Genomic DNA, 14,404 nt, shown 5'->3' with positions numbered 1-14,404 from the left:
GCTGCTCCCACGTTCTGCATATGCACGAAGCGCGTTACTGCAACCCCCCAGCTCTGGTCACAGGGCATAGGGTCAGCATAAATGAGGACTCTAATCTCACATGTGTTATGTAAGAGCCAATACCAAGCATTGAACAAGCCCTTCAATAGTAGCCTTGCTCCTGCTCCTCAATACTCCGTCTGGATCACTTCTGCTCATCAATATACAGAAATAACACTAAGCAAAATGAATCTCAGCATCGACATGATCAGTGTTCTGTTACAGATTAAAATGGCTGGCAAATTCTTTGTGTTGGTTTATCTCATGATGATCGAAGAATAGTTGCATGAATATACTCGACTACAACACTGTTATGAGATTGGCAATGTCAACTTGATGGCAATGACCACATAATGTATTACTAAAGCCTCTGAGTAATGGCATAGTAGCGTAGTAGTAGTAGTAGTCATAGTTTTTTCATGGATTGGTAAGGTGTTCCACTGGCAGAACGCATTATCAGGCTATTAAATAATGAAACGGGGAGCTCCATGAATGTCCTGGCTTATCTCAAAGAATACATGACAAGGTTTGTGTGCTTTCTGAATCACATGGATGCTCAAACCTATGTTGTTGGCTTTCTCTTTTTCTCACATGTATTTCCCAATTCCCAGCAAACCTGTGTTGTGTTGTGTTGTGTTGAAAAGCGCTCTGCCCTGTTGTGTAGGACTGTATGAGTCAGCACGAACATATAGATTGAGGCCAGGTAAGGTAGCCTGCTCTATAGTACACAAACACACCATCTCTCTCTCTCTCTCTCTCTCTCTCTCTCTCTCTCTCTCTCTCTCTCTCTCTCTCTCTCTCTCTCTCTCTCTCTCTCTCTCTCTCTCTCTCTCTCGCTCTCTCTCTCACACACAGACACACACACACACACACACACACACACACACACACACACACACACACACACACACACACACATACACACACACACAATCACACAAAGTCCACGTCCATAGTATTTGTTGTCCAGTCAGTTTGCTGACTGACCAGGCCGGGGTGCAGCTGGGTCTATTGTCCTTGTGGTGAATGAGGGGGTCTGGAGAGAGGGGACGAGGTCACTTTCACCCCTCAGTAAGAGACAAACAGCGGATCGATACTGGCCTTTACACAGCAGCTGCTCTGCTCTGCCCTGCTCAGCCCTGCACGGCCATCCCATCCCTGGGCCTGCCTGCCTGGCCACTGTTCCCTCTGATTGCTGGGAGCTTTTTTTCCCCCTCCTCACTGGCCGAGCCCAGGAGCTCATTACCATAAAACTGTTCATTTCCCAGCCAGCCGTGTGGTCACAGCCATGTAAAGAGCAGCTCAGCCGTCGTTACCCCCCAAAAACTAATTAAAAATATTGGTTAAAACGCCATACGTGGACGTATTATATGGCTTGGCCGATATTTTTGAAGGGCCAACAATCAATTATTATGCATGCATGTCATCAATCTCATTTGGCCGGAGGTGAAATGGTTTTGTCTTGTAGAAATGTGTGAGAAATAGAATATGGTAAGGTTTATACATACATTGTCCTTTGCACATCAGACTGATTAAAATAGTCAATCTAATTGAATCTACTTTTTCGTGAGTTTCTAAACTTTGGGAAATCTCATGGATGATAATGGAAATATGAAACCTATCAACACTTTCAAACACAAATGATAATGTAGCCTATGCCTGATGTTCATGATGAAGTCAACATTGAAAACAACCTAAATATTATGTCACCTGTACATAGAAACAGATTCCTTCGCTATCCTGTTGTTGGTATCGTGGACAATGATGCCTTTAGTACTCTTTACATAGGAATACAAAAAACTTTCTTTAGTAGGCCTATAACGTTGTGGTGTTCAAAGTCTATCTGTCAGAAACCGAACCCAGAGAGACTTATAGAAGGGCTTTGCAGTATCAGAATGCATATAGGCCTGCCCAGGCCTGGGTATCACATGCGCTGAAAGGCCCAAGAAACTGAAAGCTCCTTTAAATCAAGCCGATGAATAATGGAGGATGTAAGATATGCCCTCACGAGCAGGGATGGCTGGATGGTGGATGGCTTCCTGGTAAAGTGAGCAGCAGATTAGGATAGCCGTTTCAGGCCACGCAGACCAGTGGCACGGGCTAAAGTGGCTGAAAAACAAACCTTAAAGTAAATGAAGCAAATGAAGCATGGAAAGCTTTCACTTAACTGGCCTCCTTGTAGAAAACTGTCCCTCATCTATTTGCGTATTATATGTATATGGCACCAGAAAGAGTTTGAGGTGATAGTTGTGAGAAGATAATTAGATTAATGAACAACCAGAATCCCCTGCATGGCATTGCAAAAAGTCTGAGTCTAATTGCCATGACTGCACAAAAAAATCCCTACTGTTCCACCTGCATAAACTATAGTTGATTTAGCTACACAATAGGAAAAAACAGTTGGCCAAATATATATGATGGACTTATACAAATGATTTATCTGCTATAATGTGCTGATTGTGGAACAAAGGCCAGTGAATGCATTATCACTGTACATGAACATGCAAGTAAAATGACCAGTAACCTATAGCCAAAAATGTGATCAGAATTTAGTAGTGGGACATCCCTATATTGGCGGAAGAACTCAGTAGTAGCCCCTGCTATGATTTACGTGTACTGAACCGCACCACGCAGCCTGGCTGGTGTTCCTCCACCTACAGCTGAAAAAAAGTAATCCCCTCTGCGATCAGAGGCGCGCTCAGTGTGGACTCCCAGTAGTCCTTAGTAGAGTAGAGGGTGAAGCATAAGGATCTAGCATGCGAGAACAATTATAATAAATGGCTTGTTTCAAACGGAAACTATATCAGCGTTTGCTGGTTTTTGCATTATTTCTTCCAATCTCAGGTAAGAACTCATTTTGAATCTTCCTCCCTGTGGTTTTGCTCGTTTTTCAAGCAGCATCAGCGATTACGGACTTCGTTTGAAGTGTCACGAACTGTGATGACAGCTTGTAGAAATGCTTGAAATATGACTGTTAGGATTTGATATAGTGGCTTGCGGAAGACTATGTGACTTAGGCCTACACTCAAATTGTTGTTGAAGATAAGATATGTATCTTCGGTGATTTTAAACGGAAGTAGCACCGGGAGATGCCGCGTCCACTGATCAAACCAACTTTGGGTTGCCTGGCTGGTCACTAATGCAGAGGCGCCCTAAGTAGACTACGCTGACCATTGCTCTCTTTCTATGTAGGCTAGTTCTATCATTCGCCTAGATTTGCCTGTTCAAACATGTAAAACGGTTGCAATGTAAAGGGTAAGAAAGTGGAGAGTTGTCAGGAATTTGACAGTAATTGAATTTGTGACACTACAAATAAACTAATGTAGTAATGCACGTGGACACATTGATGAGTGTTTCGCAACCTCAGTTGGGCCGTGTGATCTGCTTTGAAACTGTTAGTGACAGTTATCATGTGCTTAGAATTTTGGTGCATCTGTTCACTCACATTCAAGTAAAGATTGAAAATAGGCTCCCCATCTGTACTTATTTGCTGGATGGACAAGTGCTCCCTTGTGATTGACAATGAATGCATGCTATAGAAAAGGAAGAATAAAGGATAGGCTACATATTTTTTTAATTCATTAAGAAACTTCAATATTGTTAACACCGAAATCATTTTGCCAAAACGTTTATATGTCCATGGTGTATTATAATTTAACTTTTAAATGTGTCCATGGCGTAGTAGGCCTATAATGCAGCTTATAGTGTCACCATATAAACAAGTGTTTTATAAGCGTTATCCCATAACAAGTAAGAGTATGACTTTTAACTGGAGGCTTTTTACATGAAGCAGAGGAACCAAGTGAAAGACAAAGATAGTGTGTCTTGAGAGTCACAAGCTTTAGGGCTGGTGGCATCATGCTGAGTGCTGGCATCAATAAAAACACTGGAGTTGAATGGGCCCATGGAAGCCAAGGCGCTTCACAGCCAGCGCACTCATGGGCCTGAAATAATTGGATTAAATTGTCCCTAAAAGAAATCTGGAAACTCAAATATGATTACTGTAGCTCCACACAATACAACCTGCTGTTGGAAAACTTCCAAACACCCCCTGGCCTCCCCTCCCCTGAGAGAGAGAGAGAGAGAGAGAGAGAGAGAGAGAGAGAGAGAGAGAGAGAGAGAGAGAGAGAGAGAGAGAGAGAGAGAGAGAGAGAGAGAGAGAGCTCTGTCATAAACCAAACATGATAACAGTGCTGCTATAGACTCTGCTGCTAAAGCCGGCTGGGCTGTCCTAAGTGAAAAAAAGAGTTATGTAGGAAGAGTGTTACTATTTCCCTCTCCTCATAATGTGTTTATTGACTAATGTTCTCCCCTCCGTCCTGTCCTCTTCCCCCTTCACAGGTGTCCTGTGTTTTAGTGAGCTATTTTTCATTAAGGAGCCCCATGACGTGACAGTGATGCGCAAGGACGCCGTCATTTTGGACTGCCAGGCCCACGGGGAGGCCCCCATCGCCGTCAAGTGGCTGAAGAACGGAGTACATATTGCAGAGAACGATCGCGTGTACCTGCTGTCCAACAGCTCGCTGTACATAGCCGAGGTGGAGAGCAGGCGGGGAGACAAATCAGACGAAGGCTTCTATCAGTGCCTCGCTCAGAACCAGTACGGAGCTATCCTGAGTCAGAAAGCCCGCCTCACAATCGCAAGTAAGGCCCTCAACTAAACTCTGCGCATGATTGTATGCTGGGCAGTGTTCCCCATAAACCAAGTAGCCCATGGTGTGGTGCTATGGGCAAAACAACATCAGGCCTGTGCAAGCACTGTGAATGATGTGGTCCTATTGACATGTAGTATGTGTGGCTGTTGATGAATTTGTAGTGCTGCACCACAAAATGATCTATGTATGGGAAACACTGCTGGGGAAGTCTGCTATCGCTGGTGCCCAGGTTGGTGCCATGGTATCTGTGTTATTGAAATTAGTTGTTCAAGGTGAATTTGACAGTTGCAGGTAAAGCCACCTCCACCTTTCTTCGCTCTCTCTTACACACACATCCAACCACAGTGTCATGGCAAACACAAATCCTCAAACGGTCCACAAATACAGAAAGTGACAGATGATGTCTTGTTTCAAAGTTACTTTTAAATAGTTGACATTGCCTTTAGTTGACATTCATATCCAGATAAGTTGTCATTCCCCTGGTGTTGAGGAAGACATCGCCCATGCCCAGTGAGAGGAGACACAGCCTGAATGCCCCAATCTCAAACCCAGAGTCCTCAGGAGCATCTCAATCCCAACAGTGGGGAGCTATCAAGTTGCATTAAAATTACAGCATCTAATCCCAAAGCATGGAGAATCCCTCTCTTCACGGCCGCCATAGCGTGCCCTGCTTGTTTTTTTTTCTCTCTCCAGAGGCGGGATTGCCTAATTCATCCCAAAATGTTCAGGAAGCGCTAGGCATTAGGGGAGCCTTTTCCCTCCAATGTAAAGTGCGTGGACGGAGAATAAAGCCTTCAAAGCCCAGAGGCCAGAGTCCCAAGAAAGATACTTGCTGGAGAGAGAATCTGCCCCATTGGTGTGCAAATGAGCTAGGCGCAGGTTTAAAAGGTTAGGAGCGGGCCTAGGATACTGCTTAGCCCAGTGGTAAAGAGCGGATGACCCCTATTGACTGGCCAGGCCTTTCATGTTGTTGCCTCATCACCAGCAGGAATTGTTCTTTTGGAATGCCCTCTTTTCTTCTTGTTCTCTCTCTCTCTCTCTCTCTCTCTCTCTCTCTCTCTCTCTCTCTCTCTCTCTCTCTCTCTCTCTCTCTCTCCCACCGTGCCTGCCCCTGCCCCTGGCCTTTCTTTGGGATGGGCCAGTGAGGCTTCCTTCAGTGGTGGAGGTTTTTTAGGGACCTATCCTCCTCCTCCTCCTCCTCTTGGGTGTCACCAACCCCCCAGCTCATCCTTCTTGCTGTGCTGCTTTTTCACAAAAGAATTTGCCCCTTTCTCTCTCTCTCTCTCTCTCTCTCTCTCTCTCTCTCTCTCTCTCTCTCTCTCTCTCTCTCTCTCTCTCTCTCTCTGTGAAATCTGAGACTCATCCATGTAGGAAGTAGGTAGTCAGTCGTGGAGAGCATAGCTTTTTTCTGTTCTGCCAAGAGAGGTGCATCTTGTAGAGGTGTGTCAAACCAGAAAAAAAATCTGTGTTGAGTTGAACGGATTGGAGTTGAATTGATCTTAGTTGAATTGAATTGAATTGAATTCAGTGGAGTTTAATTGATCTAAGCCCAAAGGTTCATGATGAGTAGCAGTACCTGTGTGTACTAGTACTAAGCGTACCTGTGTGTAGTGTGCCTCATGTGGTAAGGGGCTAGGACCAAGCGAAGGAGCTAATGGTAGACAACTCACATCAGCGCAATATTCATAGCATGCACTTTACCGCAGGACCAACAGAGTTTACGATAATAATCAACCAATTTTTGGGACCAAATGTCTGTCTCTGTTAGTCAGCTGGATCAAGACTGGTCTTTCAAAGACTGTCATGGAGACCCCATGGCCCAAAACTGCTTTTCTGTGCCAAAACTTTTTACGAAGTTTCGATTCAACAGGTCACTTGCGTAGCATTAGTTCAGATAAAATAGCTGGTAGGCTAGTGCTTTCGTTTTTCAGGGATATTTACTTGCTCCAAACATACACCTGTAAATCCAAGTGCTGTAAAAGACAGTTAATGAGCCTCCAGTTGTGTAACAGCCCTTTGAGGAATGGGGGTTGGACACAGCAAATGTCCTTAAGCAACACAATACGACTATTACATGTCCCTTCCCCCCCTTCCGACCACAGAAACCAGCATGGGGAGAGAGAAGCTGGCTCCTAAGTTCCCGGCTCGCACTGTTTCACATTATATGTGATTTTACAGGAGCGCCTGTTTGTGCACTTTATTAATTGAAAGGGGTTTCCGAGGTTGACGTTATGAAGTTAAAAAGGCTGGTAAAGGCTACGAGTGCAGTTTACAGGCTTGTTTTAAAGGGACACTTAGGCCGGCTCGAAGCTCCCTCTGGAAACTCATAAAATTTGCAGGTACCTGAGAAATGCTCAGTTGAGGAAAACAGAGGTGGCAACGGGGATCATCAAGATTACCGCCTCGCCATGAAACCTGAACGCACACTTAGACACACATAGGCTACACACAATAACACACACATAGGCACACACACAATCACACGCACATAAGCATGCGCACACACACACACACACACACACACACACACACACACACACACACACACACACACACACACACACACACACACACACACACACACACACACACACACACACACACACACACAAATGCACAAACCAGTCAAACTCAAGTCAGTGTGCTGCTCTCTCAGGCATTAACCCATGTGAGTGAAAAAGTGAACTTTATTGCGGGGCAGAGAGAGGAGGAAAGAAAAAGAAAGAGAGAGAGAGAGGGGGGGGTGGAAGAGGAGAGAGAGAGAGAGAGTCAGTGAGGTGCTTAGAAACTGCGCTTGTGTGATTGTTTTCTGCTCTGCTGCCCTGTGGAATTAATGAAAAACCTTTTCAGTCCGGCCTCCTTTTGTCCAGCGTGCCCCCGACTGCCCCTCCAGAGAAAAGGGTTTCTTTGCAGGGCATTTGTTTGTCCAGAGATCACTGGCCAGGACAGCTGTCCCCATTCACCACTGGAAGGCCAATTATGCTAATGGAACTAGCCTAAAGAAGGTTCTGGCAAAGTTTTATCTCAAACATTCCGTTTTTGACAAAAACAAAAACTTTGATGAAAGTTTTGAATCATTTGTTAATGTGTTACTGGTGGGTGATTTATTTATTATTTGGTTAGTACACAAGGGTTGACTGAGGAGTGAAGGCAGTTGGATTGCAGTTGTCTGAACGCACTGTGGCTCCCCTGTGAATAATGTCATGATAGTGCTGCTGTGAGCTGATATCTGTTGCTTTTGGGATCAAAATGACAAGGTTGCACAAGTTGGCTAAAGCTGTATGAAATGTTTCTTTTTGAAGTTGAATTACTGTCATCCAAGTTTTTTCCCCTACTACGGTCATTTCCTTTTCTTTTACTTTTTAAAAGTAAAGTGGTGATGGGTGGCATTGTAACACCTTCTTCTCTTTCTCCCTGTCCCCTCTTGTGTGGTGTCCCTTGGTCGGGGAAGATTGATGGCGTTACATGTGTGAACCTTTTGTACCCTCTGCTCAGAGTCCTTTCTCACCCCTGACCCCAGAAGATATCCCTCATTATCTGCCCTCTCCGTTATCTCCTGGATTTAAGTCTTGGGAAAGATTTTGCGTATTGCCCTCTTAGAAACAGCGAGGGATTTTTTGTCAGTTACTCTTTTAGAAGCCTGACTTCAGAATTTCTATTTATATTATTTGAGGAACAACGTACACCGCCATAAGGCTATGGCTTGCAGTTCTTATCCAATGATACATAGTTTTACACATACATCTTGGAATTGAGTTTAATTAAATCACAATCTACCCACTACTACAGACTTTTAAGAGACATTAAGAGAATGTAATGGAGTCTTGGAGTATATTATATCGCTGGCGCTTCCCTGCAGCTGTGAAGCTGTGAAACTTTTTGAGCTTATTTCAAGGTCTCAGCCTTGGTCCTTATTACAAGTTGCTATGGAATGCCCGTGACATGCAGTGATTTAGAAGTCTAATAACTTGGATGGACAGCAGGGCAAACTTGCACAGTTTGGTATTGTCAAGGATGTTTAAAGAGTTTAAAGTGGAGTAAGTAACTCACACGGCAGCCCCAATATTCCTAGAGCCTGCTGGTGGCCTGGCTATGCTGCGTTGCCATGGTTTCCTTGGGCAGCGGTGTGAGGGGTGAAAGGTCAACTTGTATTGCCCAGTGGATTGCCGGCGTGGAGACGGAACTGGCTTAAATCTTCCCCCACAATGTGCATTCCTCCATGTTTGGAACAGCGTCCTGAACACACACACACACACACACACACACACACACACACACACACACACACACACACACACACACACACACACACACACACACACACACACACACACACACACACACACACACACACACAAAGAAGTCTCGAGGAAACATCTGATTTGAACATTTGGGAAAGAGTGGTTAAGATGTACTGTACGCACAACTGCATGTTTACAAGTACATTTTTGAGTACTTTGTTAGTGTTAAAACTTTTTCCGTTTAACCTTTTTTCACAGTACCCTTTTTTTAAAGCCAGTGGCTTGAATTCATGCAAATTATTTTGAATGGATACGTTTTATTTCACCGGGATGCTTCAGAGTTAAGCTCCATATATGTGTCACAGAGTGAGTGATAACTTTTTTTCAAGGCTGCAGTGTAACTTTGTTGAGTTGACTGTTTGACCTGGCCAGAGAGCTACATTGGGAGGGGGGGTAGATTAGAGACAATGGCGTGGTTGTGAGAGACTGTGGCAAAGATATCATGGCTCATGATTGAGGAGCAGAGGGGGGTGAGATAAGAGTGTTTTTGGTGGACTAGCCCTCATCTCCTCTCCCCTCCTCTCTCCTCCTCTCTCCTCCTCTCTTTTTCTCCTCTGCCCCTTTGGCCACCCCACCCCCTGCTGCCCAAAAGGCAGAGCCAAGAGGACAGAGAGCTCTTGGGGGTGTGGGGGTGGGAGAGCTGGTCATTGTTTGGCTGCTGCATAGCGAGCTGACTGACCATTGGGGCTATGCTGGAGGCTCTCTCTCTCTCTCTCTCTCTCTCTCTCTCTCTCTCTCTCTCTCTCTCTCTCTCTCTCTCTCTCTCTCTCTCTCTCTCTCTCTCTCTAAGCCTGGGTGCGGAGTGGACCGCTCTCTTTCTCACTCGGCCTGGCCAGTGATTGATTTGTTGTGCTTGTCTGCATTGCATTCTGCTCTGCCTCTGTCAAGAACGGGCATTCTTTTTCAGGAGCCCTCATTATTTATTAAAGGGGAAAAAAGGGCCCGGCCTGTGAGGTCAGTGGAATGCTGAAAGGGCCTTATTCAGGGATTTGTCTCCGTCTCTGTCCCCCAGACCTACTTAAATACAACACTGGCTATAATGAAATAATTTTAAAAAAAATGTTGTATGGCATGTTACAAAAGCATTTACTGGATGGATCCTCATCAAGCATCATTTGTCATTGCTTAGCAAGATGATGGAAGAATGGTCCCCCTCGGTGAGAAGCAATGTGAGAAAGAGAGTGCCACCCTCAGCATTGAATAAAAATGTGTCTTTTTCAGATCCAGGGACAAGTTGATGTAATATGCGCTCGTTACACTATACAGTCAGCCTGTAATTACCATACATTAATTGCTGGTTGTTTACCATTGATGGTCTTTTACACTCTCTGCTTCTGCAGTGTCGGGTTGCTGATTGCTGGTATTTTGTTCTCTGTTAGATGGTGTTACCAGCGAGCCTCATCTCCTCCATCACCTCAGGGATTGAGCTCGAGCTTGAAAAATTGTTGTCACCTCACCTCAGTATCTGAGCTCTCAGCGTGCTCCTGTTTCACTGTTTGACATGCATGCAACACAACCACCACTGCCGTTAACTGATTCCTGCCGATTCCCCGACCAGAGAGAGAGAGAGAGAGAGAGAGAGAGAGAGAGAGAGAGAGAGAGAGAGAGAGCGAGAGAGAGAGAGAGAGAGAGAGAGAGAGAGAGAGCGAGAGAGAGAGAGAGAGAGAGAGAGAGAGAGAGAGAGAGAGAGAGGGAGATTGTACAGAGAGAGTACAGAGAGAGAGCACAGAGCACAAATCATGGCGGGGATTTACACATCATGGAACAAATGAAAGTGTTGTCCATCAGCGTGCTGATTGGATAATTGCTTATTGGAAGTCCAAACACTGGCATACAGGTGTATTTATAGCAAGCTCTAATGGTGCATATCATACATAATAGATTTGGGCCAAGGTGTGCCTGCCTGACTGGCATAGAATAGAAAGCCACCGTGCATGAAGAAATTGTGGTTGAACTGCTAGTTCAATAAGCTAACTGTTTGGCTCCACTAGCCCGGTTAGAACGGAACTTGCTGGCAGAACTGACTTCACTTTTGTTGGTCTTTGCTCTGCCCATCTTCAGTTCCAACATGTTCGGTTTTAGAATTGCCACAGACTTGGTTCTGAAGCGTGCAAGCCTAGTTCCAACTGTGATTATAGATTTGGGCCAAGGTGTACCTGCCTAACTGGCATTTAATAGTGCAATAAACTAACTGTTAGAACACCAGAGATATGACCTGAGAATGGCGATCACCTGACCTCCTCAGAGCTATCATAGACAGACAGCCAAACGCCAATCAAAGGTCTACCGAGTTCATACGTCAGAGCAGCACCTCTTAAAGGAGATATTCCTGGTACTGTCGCCAGCAAATTCAACAGGAAAGGATGTGTGTGTGTGTGTGTGTGTGTGTGTGTGTGTGTGTGTGTGTGTGTGTGTGTGTGTGTGTGTGTGTGTGTGTGTGTGTGTGTGTGTGTGTGTACAAATGTTGCGGTGTCAATTAAACATTTAATTAAATACATTCGGTAGAAGGGAGTTAAATTTTACAGTGGAATTAAAATTCCTTCAGCAAAGAAAATGCACTTTGTGAGCTGGGAATTAAATAGTGAGGAATGTAGTTATCCTGCAAAATGAACGTGTATGATGATGAGTCAGATTACATCCCACTACATTCAGGAGAAGCATCCCCCATCCTTAGTTACATATCTGTGGGATTACATCTCCCACAGCTCCTAATAGGACACAACAATACCACTCCCTGATCTCCCAACTCCCCTCAGGGCAAATCCTGTCTTTTTCACCAGCACATCCAGACTATCTCCTGCCAGGAAGCACTCCAAACTCAAACCAACACACCACCAGAAAGAAGGGTGACAAGAATAGCCAGGGATGCATCCTCTCCTCTCCCCCCTCGCCTCACGGCCACTTCCTCCTGACTTCTCAAGTGCCATGTGTGAAGGGCCTGCCTGTTCTGTTTGGCGTGTCCTGTCCTGGGGTGAATTTCTCAAAACCAAAGTGGCTTACTACATTAGCTACTTTGTTGTTTTCAATGCATTTTCCCATTGGCAACTACCGAAGTTGCTAACAGGCTAACAACTTCTCTTTTGAGAAACTTACCCCTGGTCTGGCCTGGCTGGCTGCGAGGCGAGCGGGGGGCCTGGAGCAAATGATCAGCGCAGGACTCAGCGGCCCACTGCTTGACCTGTCAGCAGACAGCCTGGCTGGGCTAGGATACTCCACTCTCCGCTCTGCTGTGGGTCCTTAGACGCCCCAATGACAAAGGAACTAGCCAAGTAGTTAGAACAGTCAACAGACAAACAGGATGCCTGACCTGACCTGAAATACATCATACTTCACCCCTTTGTGCAAAGTGTCTTAACCTTGCTGCCTCCAAAATTGTAATGACAAAGTCTCTCTGTAGTGTCATAGCCATGTTGTTATGATGTAGCCTATTTGAGTCTTTTCACTAGAGTGAACAAGTCATCCGGTGAGCCCATCTGGGTAAATAAGCTATATGATGTATGGTGGGCATGTGGTGAAGCAGGAAGGGAGTTGAGGTGAGGTTAGCTAAATGCTAAAAGCATTGTCACTGTCCTATTCGGTGTGAGTGGTGTGAAGTTGAACATACAGGTATATAGAGTGCACGTACAATGATAGTCAATATCTACAGTGTTGATGGTCCATGTGGTGAGTCTATAATACTTTGGGTTGGGTGTTAACATGGATAGATATGAGGCTGGAAGAGGAGGTGGTATCGTGATCATGACTGCAGTCCGTCACTGAGAGATCTATTTCCATGACAATGTCTCTCCAAAAAGAATGAATTCCTCGCAGTGCTGTTCATAGCCCGTTTACCACCTAGGGTGGTGATGAAAGATGTCAAAATGGCCAAGTGGAGTTATTAAGCTTTTCCTAGCGCCTTTCAGTTGCTCTCAAGTCAGTGGACTAACAAAATGTGGTAATTAAATAAAATCAGTCTCTGACTCTCTCTCTCGCTATTTACCTATTCTTGTGGGGGGAGGTCCAGGAGGGCCAGTGAAGTGACCAGGGGGGTGGTGGGGTGTAAAGCCCCAGCGAAGTGACCAGGGGTGGGGTGCGAAGAGAGGGTAGGGGTGGCAGGGAGAGAGCTGGCCCCTGGCGTTTCCTAGGGAACCTTTGTCCGCGCCTGACCTGTCCACTGACCCACTGTTAACTGAGCTGCCGACTGCAGAAAAGCCTTCTGCCATGGATACGGACGGCAGGCAGGGACGCACGGACGCATGGACGAGTATCGGGCCGACAGGGGAAAACAGCGACTACAAGAGGCAGTGATGGGCTAAATGGATTCATTATTTGCAATCTACGGCCATGTTTTACCTGATTTTACCTGTCCAATACAACCAGGTGATCATTCAACCAGCCAATCACCTGGCTGCATTGGGCAGGTAAAACAAGGTCATTTGGAAAATGTGGCCATAGATTGTCACTATTGAATGAATTTTGCCCATCACTGACGAGAGTCGGCCAGTGGAACACAGGGTTATAGGAAGACGAGAGATGTAGCGAGAACAGCACACAAACTTACAATGAGATACATGGATTTAGCCAAGATATTTGGATGTAGCCTTTTGGGTAGTTGAATGTAAGCGCTGAGGTTTGCGTTGAGTATTTTTCTTCCTTGTTATGATAGTCAGGGATAGGATCATTGCCTACAAAGCTTTATTGTTGGGGTCATGTATTTTGTCTTGCATTTTTAAATAAGGTTGCCAGCGTTGGCATTTTGTGACACGCTATATGTTTATGCTAAGAGGAGTAGACTGTAAGGGTGAATAAAACTGTCAATAATCCACTCAAAACATATCCACAGCATGCCACTACATGTGCCATCTTCTCTTCTCTTTTTTGCTGTGCTACTATTAAAATAGTAAAATCTGTTTAATTCTTCTGTACCACCACTGGGAAGTACAGGACCTGGGCCCGGCCCAGTACAGTGACCGTCCAGGCCAGTCCAGGGTGTACACATGGCAGCCTATGCAGTGCTGGTAATGAGGAAGGATTTAGGGGGAGCGCGGGAGAGGAGCTATGGGGTTTCAAGAGCTGTAGGAGGGCACTTTAGCGGGGGCCTCTGGGTGATTGATGAGCGCTCTGCAGAGAGGCAGCAGCACCGTCAGGCTCAGGCTCAAGAGTCAGGCTCTCTGGATCTGGAGCTGGAGCTGGAGCTGCGATGGGGACGGGTGGCCCTGCCTGGCCCTACACACACACACACACACACACACACACACACACACACACACACACACACACACACACACACACACACACACACACACACACACACACACACACACACACACACACACACACACACACACACACACACACACAGCCAGGCAGGCAAGCAGGCAGGCAGGATCAGCTCGGGCCCTGGCCAGGATTTGTGGAGGTCAGAGGTGG

General features: G+C 45.7%; 1 protein-coding gene across 1 annotated transcript in view; it reads left to right on the top strand.

Annotated features, from left to right (window-relative positions):
• The first annotated feature begins 2,499 nt into the window (after window positions 1-2,499).
• LOC134438367 (protogenin A-like) overlaps window positions 2,500-14,404 on the top strand; it is a 51,518-nt gene continuing 39,613 nt past the window's right edge. The window contains exons 1-2 of the mRNA XM_063187927.1: window positions 2,500-2,883; window positions 4,381-4,683. Of these exons, the coding sequence (XP_063043997.1) occupies window positions 2,817-2,883; window positions 4,381-4,683 (370 nt within the window). The 5' untranslated portion in view covers window positions 2,500-2,816. The remainder of the gene's footprint in view (window positions 2,884-4,380; window positions 4,684-14,404) is intronic.

This window comes from Engraulis encrasicolus, chromosome 22 (genome assembly GCF_034702125.1).
Source record: "Engraulis encrasicolus isolate BLACKSEA-1 chromosome 22, IST_EnEncr_1.0, whole genome shotgun sequence".
NCBI classification, from domain to species: Eukaryota; Metazoa; Chordata; class Actinopteri; order Clupeiformes; family Engraulidae; genus Engraulis; species Engraulis encrasicolus.
The sequence above is the reverse complement of the archived record's forward strand: the minus strand, read 5'-3'. Positions and strand labels throughout refer to the sequence as shown.